General features: G+C 40.4%; 2 protein-coding genes across 4 annotated transcripts in view; one reads left to right on the plus strand and one right to left on the minus strand.

Annotated features, from left to right (window-relative positions):
- The window catches only part of SSBP4 (single stranded DNA binding protein 4), a 584851-nt gene that overhangs the window by 325908 nt on the left and 244947 nt on the right, over positions 1-13996 (plus strand). The window lies entirely within an intron of this gene.
- Positions 313-13996, minus strand: part of ISYNA1 (inositol-3-phosphate synthase 1) — a 65181-nt gene continuing 51497 nt past the window's right edge. For all 3 annotated transcript variants that reach the window (XM_075282131.1, XM_075282140.1, XM_075282150.1), the window contains exons 5-11: positions 13632-13825; positions 12826-12975; positions 11559-11774; positions 8879-9043; positions 6046-6159; positions 3728-3945; positions 313-787 (exon numbers count right to left, since the gene is read on the minus strand). In XM_075282131.1, coding sequence (XP_075138232.1) covers positions 562-787; positions 3728-3945; positions 6046-6159; positions 8879-9043; positions 11559-11774; positions 12826-12975; positions 13632-13825 — 1283 coding nt within the window. In that variant the 3' untranslated portion in view covers positions 313-561. The remainder of the gene's footprint in view (positions 788-3727; positions 3946-6045; positions 6160-8878; positions 9044-11558; positions 11775-12825; positions 12976-13631; positions 13826-13996) is intronic.

Raw genomic sequence — 13996 nt, forward strand, 5'->3', positions numbered from 1 at the left:
ACATATGATCCCACTATTTATTACACCTTTTTACACTTAAAAAAAAACAAAAAAAAACAAAAAAAAAAACCCACATGACGAATTGGGAGTATAATGGACACACAGATAAAATCCCATTGATATCAATGGAAATTTTAACGCATTTGTGACGGTTCAGCTAGTGTCCGTTGCTAAAATCTTGTAACAGACACTTACTGACAGTCACCAACGGTAGTGTGAATGCCCCCTTAGTTTATGGTCTTCATTTTAAACCTCTGCCACTACATAGTTATTCAACTTAAAAGCTTAAAAAAAAAATGACATCAGCCAAAGTCACTAGAAGTTAGTTTTATTAACTTCAAAACATTACAATTGAAATATTACCTGGACATTAAATCAGAAATCAGTGCAATATTTTAGTTACTAGATCAACTCACTCATACAGCTAACAAGGTCTGACATACAATAGGAAAGATCAGTGCAATCATTGAAGAATGAACCCCAAACTTCTATGGTATTTTTTGTAATAAAGGATCCATATTAATAGATTCCAAAATTTGTAGTATGAGGTTCGCTCATGAACTAATTCTCTATCTCTGTGTCACTGGTGGTCACAGTTTGCTCCAGTCCATTACAGTGGCCATTTTTAACGCCTTGATGTTGAAAGCCATTAACACGGCCAGCCCCTTTCTTAATGGAAATTGGACAAGGTGTCAAGAATGGACTGGATCTCTTGAGATTCATGAAACTTCTTTGCATCTTGTACTCCAACATCATATGATTCTGCGGTGGAAGACCCAAACAAGCCCTAAAAAAAAACAAAAAAAAAAAAAACACACATAAGCATTACTTCAAAAAAGGAAAAAAAAAAAAAAAACATATTGTGGACCTCTTGCCATGGACATTGAGACAAATAACATACTTATTGTTTAAAAATTAAAAAGCGTACCTCCAGTCATAACCAACGTTCCATAAATGTATAGCATGTTTGCATTAAATAAATTTTCTAATTTATCTTATTAAAGAGATCTGGTTCCTTCTCTACTTATTAACCCCTTCCTGCCACAGCCACTTTTTTGTACTGACAGCTCGATATTTCAAATTTGACATGTGTCACTTTATGCAGGAATAACTTTGAAATACTAATTCAAAGTGTTTTTGAGTGTTGAGTTTTTTTGTGATATATTGCACATGAACATAGCGGTAAATTGTAGTCGATACATTGTGATGATGATAAACTAGGAAATTTGGTGGAAATTTTGAAAAATGTGTAACTTAAAAAGTTTGAAATTATGTGATTTGCATACAGATAGTCATACCACCCAAATTAGACCAGGAATCTAATTTACCACATTTCTAATATATGTTGGCATCAAACTTTAAATCACCTTTAAATTTTTTAAAGGAACATTATAATGCTTACAAGTCAAACAGCAATTTTCAAAATTTCCAAAACCCATTTTTCAAGGGACAAACTCAGGCCTCTATTAGAAACCCCAATAAATCACCCCATTTTTAAAACTGCACTCATTAAATACGTCAAAACAGCATATAGGAAGTATCCTAACCCTACAAGCGCTTAAACAGGAATTAAGACAAAATGGAAGTGAAATTTTCACGTTTCAATTTCTTTTACTAATACGGTTATGCAAGTTCTCCCAAATATCATAATACCCCACATATAAATGTAAATGAATATATGAGCACACAGTAAAGCGCAAAAGGGAAGGGACTGACAATGAACTTTTAGGGGGCGGGTTTAGCTTTGATCAATTGCAGGCACCATGCTACATTTGCAGAGCCCCTTGAGGTGCCAAAACAGTGGAAATCCCCAGAAAGTGACCACATTTTGGAAACTAGACCCCTGAAGGAATTTATCAATGGGTACAGTAAGTACCTTGACCTCATTGAATTTATTCATTGGGACGTGAAAATAAAAAGTTACTTTCTCACATATTTCACTGGGGAACACAGCACCTTGGGTATAGACCCGGTCACTGGGAGGAGGACACTAGGAAAATGAAGGCTGTCAGCTCCGCTTACTGAGTCTTTACCCTATCACATACAGTACACTGTGATGTGTCCCCCACTGAAACAACACAAAAAGGATTTTATGGAGAATACAAAAAAACACCCATTTTTATGATAAAATGCTGCTTTAGTCCAAAATTTCTCATCTTCACAAAGGGTTAAAGGAGAATAACTAACTAACATTTTTCTCCGGCACTTGATAATACCCCATATGTGCTGGTACACTGATGTACAGACAAAAGGCAGTGCTTGAAAAGGAAACAGCAATAATTGGCTTTTGGAGGGCAGATTATGCTGGAATATCTTACAGGCACCATGTCCCATTTGCAGAGCTCCTGAGGTCCCCAAACAGTGGAGACTCCCCAAGAGTGACCCCATTTTGGAACCTAAACCCCTCAAGGAATTTATCAACAGGTATACAGAGTACCTTGACCTTCCAGGTCTTTCACAGAATTGGGCCATGAAAATGGAAAATTACATTATTTTATATAAAATGTTTCTTTAACTCAAAAGGTTTCATTTTTAGAATGGGTTTAAAGGAAAAGTGCACCCCACAATTTAAGCAATTTTTATTTGTGAATTATGTTCACTCAATGTCACAAATTCTACAGGTGTTTCTTAGTTCAGGTTGGGATTTAAAGAGGCTCAAATTTCCAGATATGTATGTTATAGGTAATACTATTACTTAATCAAATTGACAAGGTCAGGCACTTTTAGATCCTGCAATCTCAACATTTTTTTTTTTAATGTAAAACTGGTAGTGGAGAGATGAAGAATTTTTTTTTTCTCATTTACTTTTGGAGCCCCTTGTTTGTTTGATCACTTATGCAATATACTAGACAAGTCTAGGAGCCTTCAATTGACTCCTGGTTGTGAGGACAACTGATAAACGCCCCTTATGACATCACTTGGGTGGCAATCTGTCCAATCAAGCTCCTGAGTATCTTTTTTCCAATCCACATGTATATCCCCCCAACATACTGCAATGCTAGCTTTCTCCCCTATGTATAACTTCCCCCCTCTCCAGTATCTCTCTTCCCAATGTTATTTACCCTCACCCCCTACACTATAAACTTATTTATTCCTTTCTACATTTCTCTCCCCCTCCTTGAATATTCACCATCTGCCCTCATATTAACCCCCTCTTCTCAGGAGGCAGAAGTTTTACCCACTTTTGTCAGCACCAAAATCTCTCCATCCTAGAGTGATCAGAAGCGTGCACTCTCAGCTCTCCAGGATCCTGTACTTGGCACAGGATTCTGTCTTTTCTCAGATGTTACAAGAACGTCGATATCTAGGGGGAGCAGTACTAGTCTGCAAGTCTGGAGGGATTATTGTGCCAACAATTGGGTAAAACGGTTTACTTCTGTGGTAGAGGGGCAATGAAATTGACCTGGAGGAAGATAGTACTGAGTATTGATTATCTCCTCTACTTTTAGTGCAAGGGGCAAGAGGCTGGTAGATGGGGCCGTTACAGCACATACCATTGTATTTCTGCACATTTCAACTATCAAAAAGGTCAGCTTAAAGTCAAATGTCCAATTTATGTAACTAGAATCATGCTATCATAAAACCTAACAAAAAAGACAGAACCAAAACTGTATCAGATTTCACATTGGATGACCCTGTACAAGCCAATTCTAAAGTGGTTATTTGAGAATGCCCTATACTCACTATGTATGAAACAGAACTTCTATTAAACTGTTGCATATAGTACCTGAGAGTGTTTTCAATGCAGTTTCTCTGTCTGAAAAGTGCATTAACTACTGGGGTTCCTTCTGGCACCAGAGGGGCTTTACAGAGGAAGCTGAGAATGGACAGGACACTGTGAAATGTCTGGAAGTCTTGGTCTTTTTCAGTGCAGAAAGTTATCCTTTGACAGATTTCAGTGAGGATCACCAAGTCTAGGATAATGGGACTAGCAAGAAGAGAGTCCTGAAAATAAAACAGAGCGCAAAAAAACATGGTAAATACTTTAAGAATAGAAAAATAAAAAAAAAATTTATAATCAATGATTTAAATTTTTTTTTTAAACTTTAATAGTAATTCAAGATCACTTTTTCATTTATTTTTTTTTTAGTTTATAGATAACAAAGGAGATACTGAATTATTCCTTTGCCTGTACTGCCTTGAATATATTAGTAGGAGATACAGATTTCTGAAAATAAACAACCACGGAGCACAGTAGGACAGAAGTGCAGTTCCTGCTTAAGTCCAAACATTCTCCCCTTTAGCCAAATGCCGGGACTTCCAGCAGTCAGCAACAGCATATTGCTAGCATTGCCCATCCTATTGTTAGAGTATGTTCCGAAGACCCTTAAAAGTGTAACTCAAATTATTTTTTGCTATGGTGTAGGGGGTTGTTAGGCTAGCGCACTAAAATTCTCCCTTGTATCCCTCTAACTGAGGGATACATCACATTTTTACCAGGGAAATCCTTGCACATTTGTATTGCCAGTAACATTTGGGTGACTGTCACATCAAATGGCTATATCTCTGGTTTAATGATTCTCCGTTTTCATATGCTGCTAAGAATTCAGTATAAAAATAGCTTGAGAGATCACTAGGTAAAAATGCAGTCGGGAATCACATTTCCGACTGTTGTTAACCAGTGATAGTTCCGTTATTATAGCCAAATCTTGACCTCTATGAATCTTAACTTCCCTACAATAGCAAAACCATTTTTTTAGGTTGTATAAAACCAGACAGCCATTTAAAATGACCCCTTTGGCAAATGTTACAGGTCAAGATACTGTATGGAGTAGAGATGTTTGGGACAGACTATCCCTGGCATTCACCAAACACCTTCCAAGACATTGCGCCCCCCCCCAGAAAAAAAAAAAAAAACCTTCGACAAAAGATATGCAGATCTTCCAATGTGTGTGCCTCAGTCTTAATTTGCATTCTATTTTATTTAGGCCCCTTTAACATGAAGAATAAGGGAACGTATCACATATCGGGGGGAGGGGAGTTTGTTCCTTAGTGTGAAAATACATCAGACTTTTAAAAAATTTCTACTCAAAAACTATTATCAGTTTTTGCCATAATGGGCTTACAAGGCCAACAGAATAGGGCTATTCAACTGCTTTTAATAATGGTTCCATTGACCATGATCTAACATCAAGTAAAGTGCCAAACTAAACACGCCCAGTATTTACACAATTTTTTTTCTGACAAAAAAAAGACACACCCCTGGTTTAAACAAGAAAATTAAGGATTAGGCCAGGGGCGACTAATGTGGCATATACTGTGCAGGGAGCAACTAACGTGGCATACTGTGAGTGGGAGCATTAAGGAATTAATGAGCATTATACTGTGGGGGCACTAATGGGACATAATAATACAATACTCCACAGTAAAATTCCCCATTAGTGCCTCCCCCCACATAATTTACATTAACAGCAGCCAGGAGGAACATTCGTCTCTAGCGCAAGGGATCAAGGCTTGGAGAGGGACAGCGGGCGGAAGAAGGTTTCTCCCACCCGCTGTCAAAATGAAAATACCGGGAGACAGGGATCCGAACAACAGGCAACCCCCTGCATTGGTACAGTTAGTGAAGCCAGCAATTGGGTTCAGGCCTCAATACCTACAGGAGGAGCTGCAGAGTTCAGGAGAGCAACCCCTTGCTCCAGTACAGTAGTGAAGCCAGCAATGACTTCTTATTTTTCTCCTTCCTGATGTGGCAGCACCTGGTGCTAAAGAAATTTTAAGGGAGCAGGATGGAAAAATGCTGCAGGTAATGTTACACCATCCGGCTGAGGCACAGATCTGGTGCCGGAACTGATGCCTCTTGTGCCAGAAACGATCCCATTAAAAACTATGGGATCCGTCCTAGCATCAGTTTCCCTCCAGCTTGTGTGACCCACGCTGCAGGGAAACTGAAAGGTGCGGCGCATATTTGTAAACATACTCTAAGAGTACTTTAAAACATGTGGTTTAAAAAGATCTACTTTCTCCTTCTCTGCTACAACATTTACATGGTACAGACAGGGCACATAAAAAGGTATGTTTATACTTATATATAAATGGCTTTACCTCACAAGTGTTGTGAATAACAATGGTGTTGGTTCCTCCCATCATGATTTCGGATGTATACTCATCCATTGCCCTTTTACTGTCTCCCACATATGGGACATATTTAATAACCACCTAGAAACAAGCAAAAAAAAGACATGGTACGAATGTTTTAAAGAATAAAATATAGAAGTGGCTGCAGGCAGGAATAGATTAACACATTAAAAGGTAAAATAAAAAGGAGTGGGGGAATAAATTAAAAGTAAGAATTCTGTTGCTAAAACACCCAAACCAAACAGTCATATAAAAGACACAAATGAACAAGTTTAAGAGTAGAGATGAGCGAACACTAAAATGTTCGAGGTTCGAAATTCGATTCGAACAGCCGCTCACTGTTCGAGTGTTCGAATGGGTTTCGAACCCCATTATAGTCTATGGGGAACATAAACTCGTTAAGGGGGAAACCCAAATTCGTGTCTGGAGGGTCACCAAGTCCACTATGACACCCCAGGAAATGATACCAACACCCTGGAATGACACTGGGACAGCAGGGGAAGCATGTCTGGGGGCATAAAAGTCACTTTATTTCATGGAAATCCCTGTCAGTTTGCGATTTTCGCAAGCTAACTTTTCCCCATAGAAATGCATTGGCCAGTGCTGATTGGCCAGAGTACGGAACTCGACCAATCAGCGCTGGCTCTGCTGGAGGAGGCGGAGTCTAAGATCGCTCCACACCAGTCTCCATTCAGGTCCGACCTTAGACTCCGCCTCCTCCGGCAGAGCCAGCGCTGATTGGCCGAAGGCTGGCCAATGCATTCCTATGCGAATGCAGACTTAGCAGTGCTGAGTCAGTTTTGCTCAACTACACATCTGATGCACACTCGGCACTGCTACATCAGATGTAGCAATCTGATGTAGCAGAGCCGAGGGTGCACTAGAACCCCTGTGCAAACTCAGTTCACGCTAATAGAATGCATTGGCCAGCGCTGATTGGCCAATGCATTCTATTAGCCCGATGAAGTAGAGCTGAATGTGTGTGCTAAGCACACACATTCAGCACTGCTTCATCACGCCAATACAATGCATTAGCCAGTGCTGATTGGCCAGAGTACGGAATTCGGCCAATCAGCGCTGGCCAATGCATTCTATTAGCCCGATGAAGTAGAGCTGAATGTGTGTGCTAAGCACACACATTCAGCACTGCTTCATCACGCCAATACAATGCATTAGCCAGTGCTGATTGGCCAGAGTACGGAATTCGGCCAATCAGCGCTGGCTCTGCTGGAGGAGGCGGAGTCTAAGGTCGGACCTGAATGGAGACTGGTGTGGAGCGATCTTAGACTCCGCCTCCTCCAGCAGAGCCAGCGCTGATTGGCCGAATTCCGTACTCTGGCCAATCAGCACTGGCTAATGCATTGTATTGGCGTGATGAAGCAGTGCTGAATGAGTGTGCTTAGCACACACATTCAGCTCTACTTCATCGGGCTAATAGAATGCATTGGCCAATCAGCGCTGGCCAATGCATTCTATTAGCGTGAACTGAGTTTGCACAGGGGTTCTAGTGCACCCTCGGCTCTGCTACATCAGATTGCTACATCTGATGTAGCAGTGCCGAGTGTGCATCAGATGTGTAGTTGAGCAAAACTGACTCAGCACTGCTAAGTCTCTGCATTCGCATAGGAATGCATTGGCCAGCCTTCGGCCAATCAGCGCTGGCTCTGCCGGAGGAGGCGGAGTCTAAGGTCGGACCTGAATGGAGACTGGTGTGGAGCGATCTTAGACTCCGCCTCCTCCAGCAGAGCCAGCGCTGATTGGTCGAGTTCCGTACTCTGGCCAATCAGCGCTGGCCAATGCATTCTATTAGCCCGATGAAGTAGAGCTGAATGTGTGTGCTTAGCACACACATTCAGCTCTACTTCATCAGGCTAATAGAATACATTGGCCAATCAGCGCTGGCCAATGCATTCTATTAGCTTGATGAAGCAGAGTGTGCACAAGGGTTCAAGCGCACCCTCGGCTCTGATGTAGCAGAGCTGAGGGTGCACAAGGGTTCAAGTGCACCCTCGGCTCTCCTACATCAGAGCCGAGGGTGCGCTTGAACCCTTGTGCAGCCTCGGCTCTGCTACATCAGAGCCGAGGGTGCGCTTGAACCCTTGTGCACACTCTGCTTCATCAAGCTAATAGAATGCATTGGCCAGCACTGATTGGCCAGAGTACGGAATTCGGCCAATCAGCGCTGGCCAATGCATCCCTATGGGAAAAAGTTTATCTCACAAAAATCACAATTACACACCCGATAGAGCCCCAAAAAGTTATTTTTAATAACATTCCCCCCTAAATAAAGGTTATCCCTAGCTATCCCTGCCTGTACAGCTATCCCTGTCTCATAGTCACAAAGTTCACATTCTCATATGACCCGGATTTGAAATCCACTATTCGTCTAAAATGGAGGTCACCTGTTTTCGGCAGCCAATGACTTTTTCCAATTTTTTTCAATGCCCCCGGTGTCGTAGTTCCTGTCCCACCTCCCCTGCGCTGTTATTGGTGCAAAAAAGGCGCCAGGGAAGGTGGGAGGGGAATCGAATTTTGGCGCACTTTACCACGTGGTGTTCGATTCGATTCGAACATGGCGAACACCCTGATATCCGATCGAACATGTGTTCGATAGAACACTGTTCGCTCATCTCTATTTAAGAGCAAGATATACTGTAGATTAGCATTCAGTATTCCTAAAATTTACTCAGTGTAACAAACTTTTTTATTGCATCAATGATAGATGAGACATACTTCTTATACGGCAGATATCAAATTAATGTACAGATTGGGCAATATTGTAGTGGGGAAGAGTACTCACACAGTGGTCTGGTTTCTCATTTGGTCCATATAAAATAGGGTTGGACTGAACCATGTCATCCACCACATTGCTTTTGGAGATCTCTTTTGAGCGGAACTGCTGAGGAGCAGAAAGGTTCTTCCCATCATTGTTACCCAGGTGGTTATAGCTCACTATGGACACTGTCTGTATTGATTCATAGAAAAGAGAAAGTCAAGAAGAACGCTTTTGGCTTGTATACAAAGGCATAAGAAGCACACTTATGTTGAGAGCTTATGTCGTCACGTTTTTCATATTAACGTAAAGTAATGCTCGCTTTAGTCCTGTCATATGAAGCTTCTTAGCCCCAATAATTCTAAATTATGTAAAGCAAACCTGTACCTAGGAAAGGATATTCTAAATGATGTATTATGGAATGGGAACCCCTTAATGACTTCCCACTTACTATTTATACGTAGCTGCATCGTGTAGCTGCAACGTTGGATGCCCGGATGTCAGTCACAACCAGACACCTGAGAGAGAAGGCAGAAGCATTTTTTAACCCTTCCTCCTTCTTGACCACTAGAAAGACATTGCTAAATGAAGTCTATGTATAGAACGCTGAAAGTGCCCTTTTATACATTACTCCAAATAGTTTTGGGATATGTTCCCTGGGTGTACGTCATTATAGAAGAGCTAAATGGGTCTGGTCTTACGGAAGTCATTGGAGATTGTAAGAAATTTAACAATACAGGATTGTTATGACATGTAACTGGGACTACTATAGCCCAGGTTTATTATACTTTGTATAACACCTTTTTTTTTTATCCCCAAAAGTGGGAGAAAAATCTGGTGTACATTTGCCCACAGAAGCATGACATAGTGGAGAAGGTGCCTCATTTATGAGGAGGGGTGCACCTTGTCATATATGAGGCACACCCTCTGCCCATTCTGGGGCTATGAAGACTGGCACTGGTAACACCAGTCTCCATCAGTTTGCCACATAGAGTTTAAAAATTTACATATTGCAGTACCTTGAAGGACTGATCTGAACTTTTGAAGAGATGTTTAAATCCTAATAAGCATAGCCCAAAGAGACTTGTGAAAAAGATTAGCTTGCAAAATTTCACTTTGATGCTAAGATCCCAAATGGCGAGTCACAGTCAAAAAGTGCTGCGGAAAGCCATCATATTTTTTTCCCCTCAGTACTTTTAACATAAAGGCTACAGTTTTCCTACAGATTTTCTGCTTCTATTATACCTATATGTAAAACGAAAGCGTTTTTTGTAGGTATAAATTGACATGTTGCAATTTACAAAAACACAACGGTTTCTAAAACTGCAGCATTTCTGTTGCAGATTATTATTATTTATTTATTTATTTTTTGTTTTCTTTCTTACAATGTGGGGATGAGATTTGCAGGTACTATACAACGTGAGTTTTCGCAACATGGGGCCCCAGCCTGAAAATACACCTGAATGTGCATGAAGAATAACATGTCTAAGACTCAATTAAACCCAGATACGTAAAAAAAAATAAAATAAAAAAAATAAAAAACTGTGTATAGTAACTGTGCAGTAGAGGGGCACTACATTAAAGAGGACCTTTCACCACTTTTGGGCACATGCAGTGTTATATACTGCCAGAAAGCCGACAGTGCGCTGATTTCAGCGCACTGTCGGCTTTCCCGATCTGTGCCTGGTGTAAAGAGCTTACGGTGCCGGTACCGTAGTGCTCTATGGTCAGAAGGGCGTTTCTGACCATTAGCCAGAGACGTCCTTCTGCCTCGCGGCACCAATCGCGCTGTGCTGTGGAGCCGGGAGGAACGCCCCCTCCCTCTGCTCACACAGCTCGTCCATAGACGAGTATTATCAGGAGCGGGAGGGGGGAGTTCCTCCCCGCTCCACAGCACAGCGCGATTGGCGCCGCGAGGCAGAAGGACGTCTCTGGCTTTCTGGCAGTATATAACACTGCATGTGCCCAAAAGTGGTGAAAGGTCCTCTTTAAATTAAAAAACAAGAAAAAACAAACAAAAAAACAAACAAAAACAACCTGCTGCTCATGCTGCTGTGATCACATGACATTACCTAGCATTCCCCTGTTGTGTAAGATATTAAAAATTACCTTGCTGTATCTTAGTTTCTTAGCAGGAAGAATGCACTGTTTCAAGTCCCCTTTTACTCTGTCTCATACTGAAAAGAATAGTGCATGAATAAAGCTAACAAACAGTAATGAGTCCATATACTGAGTGCATCACTGCATGATAAAGCGTATAAGGATCTCTAGGCAGGCTTTATAGCTTCAAACTTTAGATATCTATACCTGAGGATTTTGCATTTAATATGTGCCTTTTTTATTGTTTTGGTACATATAGTCTCAGATACTATTGTCGCTGCGATAACTAGAGGCTAGTGTAAATGTAATACATCACTGGTGCAATGTTGCGCATGTAGTTTGGGCTAAAATTTTTCTACTTGCTAGACATGAGTGTGGAAAGCTCAGAAAAAGGGGGAGTGTCTTCCATGTGCAAAGCCAACCATAAGGTGGTATAATTTCAGACTAAATATAGATACGGCAGATTAATTATTTAGCATCATCCACTGTGATAAATTTGACAAATTTTCAAGCTACCTGTCTCAGTTTGCACTGTCTACCCATTAGCAAGTGTGGGGAATTGTATTTTAGACTACGTGTGCTCCAAAAAAAACTTAGACCAAATTACCTTCAATCCAGCATTGACAAGAAAATCCACCAGAACGGACTTAATCTTGGTCTGCCCAGATTTAAAATCATCTCCACCAATAAAGACAGAGTGCCTCATAGCCAATTCAATCGCTCCAGGTACAAATGTGTTTTGTGGAGAACCATTGATGTAAGCACAGCCCTCTAAAATGCTGGCAACTGCAAACATTGTGGAAGGAGAAACTTCAAGCCCGAGCTTTAAAAGTAAAGAAATCAGAAATCAACATACATGTGTCATAGTCTAGCTGAGAAAACAATAATTCAATACTGGTTTCTAAACACAACTTGACCTGAGGAGAGTGGCTGGTCACTGTGCCGGATGTCATTTCATAGCACTTATCAATATCTCTAGCACTCCTTCATATATTAACTGGTACAATAACATTACTTGATAGAGATAAAGCAAACCTAGCGTCATTTGTATGAACCTTATGACCCCATATATTGTGTAAGATGTTGTATATTAATAAGTCAGTCGATAAGTGTGAACAGCCCAGAGATTTATGCTGAAAACCCTGCTGATGAAATCTGATCTGTTGGAAGGAAATGCAGAGACAATGGCATGAATCAGGTCATCGCTCTGAACCAACCAGATATGTGCAAAAATCCAGGGTGATGGGGAGGAACTAGCCTGCTGACATATACTCTATATAGATTATATATGTAAGAAGAGGTATTTCCCCAGTCACACATACAGAAGAAAATAGAACATATTTCTTGCACGCAAGAGATGAAGCAGCTTACATAACTTTAGGTAGAACAGCTTCTACAGCAGTTAAGTGTTGTGGAATATGGTGGTGCTATATAAAGAAACATTAACCCATACATGACCAGACCTTTTAGGTCTTGATGGCTAAAACCATATTTTGTTTTTTCCTTCATCACATACAAAGCCCTATAGCATTTATATTTTTTCGTCAATGTAACTTTATGAGTAGATCTAGGGTTGGGTTGTTCCACACTCCGTCAAGAGAATAATGGTTGCTATCAGAAGGGCTTGTCACAGCCGTATAACTGTACGAGCCCCCTTTTTTTTTTTGCGGGAAAAGGGTACTGTTTAACGGCACTATTTTGGGGTAGACTTACCTCATTGATTAACTTATGTCAACTCTTTATAGTGAAAAATTGAAATACACACAAAATGGAGCGCTGCATTGAATTCATTAGGATAAACTAACTTTTCACAAATGTACATGACATTGTAAGATGCCTAGTCTTAATGAACTTTGCCCAGGAGATTTACTCACATCAATGGCCTTCAGCAAGTTATCAGCAGTATCATTGACCCCGGGTACCACATCACAGAACCTTTCTGTATTTGCAGTCCACAATACAATAACCTTGTCTACTCCGCTGGATCTCTTAAAATCTTGGATGTCTTCCCGAATTTTCTGGACCTACAGTACAGGCAAGGTGAGAAAAAAAAAAAAAAAAAAAAAAAACTGATAAATTACTATATTCAAGAAAGTGAAGATTGATATGGAGATCCCCAGTTAGGTGTGTGGTCCTCCTGATGGGGGATTAATTCTTAATATGAACTATTATAGCAACAGGAACTTCTGAATTATTCCCTAGTGAAGATTCACTGAAAAAAAATATGGAAAAAAGGAGAACTTGCACCATCTGTGGGAAGGTATAGATCACATCCTGGTTTTCCTGAAACCTAGTAGCATAATATGGAAATAAAGCCAAGCCAGAATACCTCCTCCAAAAAGAAGAAAGGCCCATGTGCAGCCATCGTAGGGGTTATGAGACTGAAGTTAGTGTTTTCTCAGCATGAAATAAATTTATCTATACAAAATGCAACTTGGGAACTTGAAAAATTAGATTTTTTTTTCCTTATCTAGAAACATAGCAAAACTTGTCCATTCACTTGATCTAGTATTCCCCACTTATCCATTGAAGTAAAGATGCTACCCTTTGAAATATTAATGGTGATGGAATTTCAGCCTGCTACAGTACATAAGTAGGAGACAGCTCGTTATAATTATACAAAGTTGTCTTTTTTTTTTTTTGCTCGGCAAATATATGGAGCTATTTCAAGGTTTTATACCTGTTCAGCTTTGGTACCATGGATAACATGGTCAGCTCTATCTTCTTGATTGGCCGCAATAAACTCAGGTATGTAGATTGAAGGTCTTGGTTGCATCTTTTCCATGTAAGGTCTCAGTTGCTCTTGGAGGTTCCAGTCTAGAACCTCTGCTCTCCTCATGGCATCAGCCAAATTTAAAGATGAAATATCCCAACCTGAAACAAAATTTTTATATTTATATACACAACAAAAATTTTGATATTGCATAAAAAATACCAATTCTTTTCAAGTAGATATTCATATATGACTGCATTAGAACTTAACAAGAGTCTGCTTGGATCATTTCAATCAAAGCATGACTAGGACCCATGTTTGGGCAGCAACAT

Source organism: Leptodactylus fuscus, chromosome 1, assembly GCF_031893055.1.
Source record: "Leptodactylus fuscus isolate aLepFus1 chromosome 1, aLepFus1.hap2, whole genome shotgun sequence".
In the NCBI taxonomy this organism is placed as follows: domain Eukaryota; kingdom Metazoa; phylum Chordata; class Amphibia; order Anura; family Leptodactylidae; genus Leptodactylus; species Leptodactylus fuscus.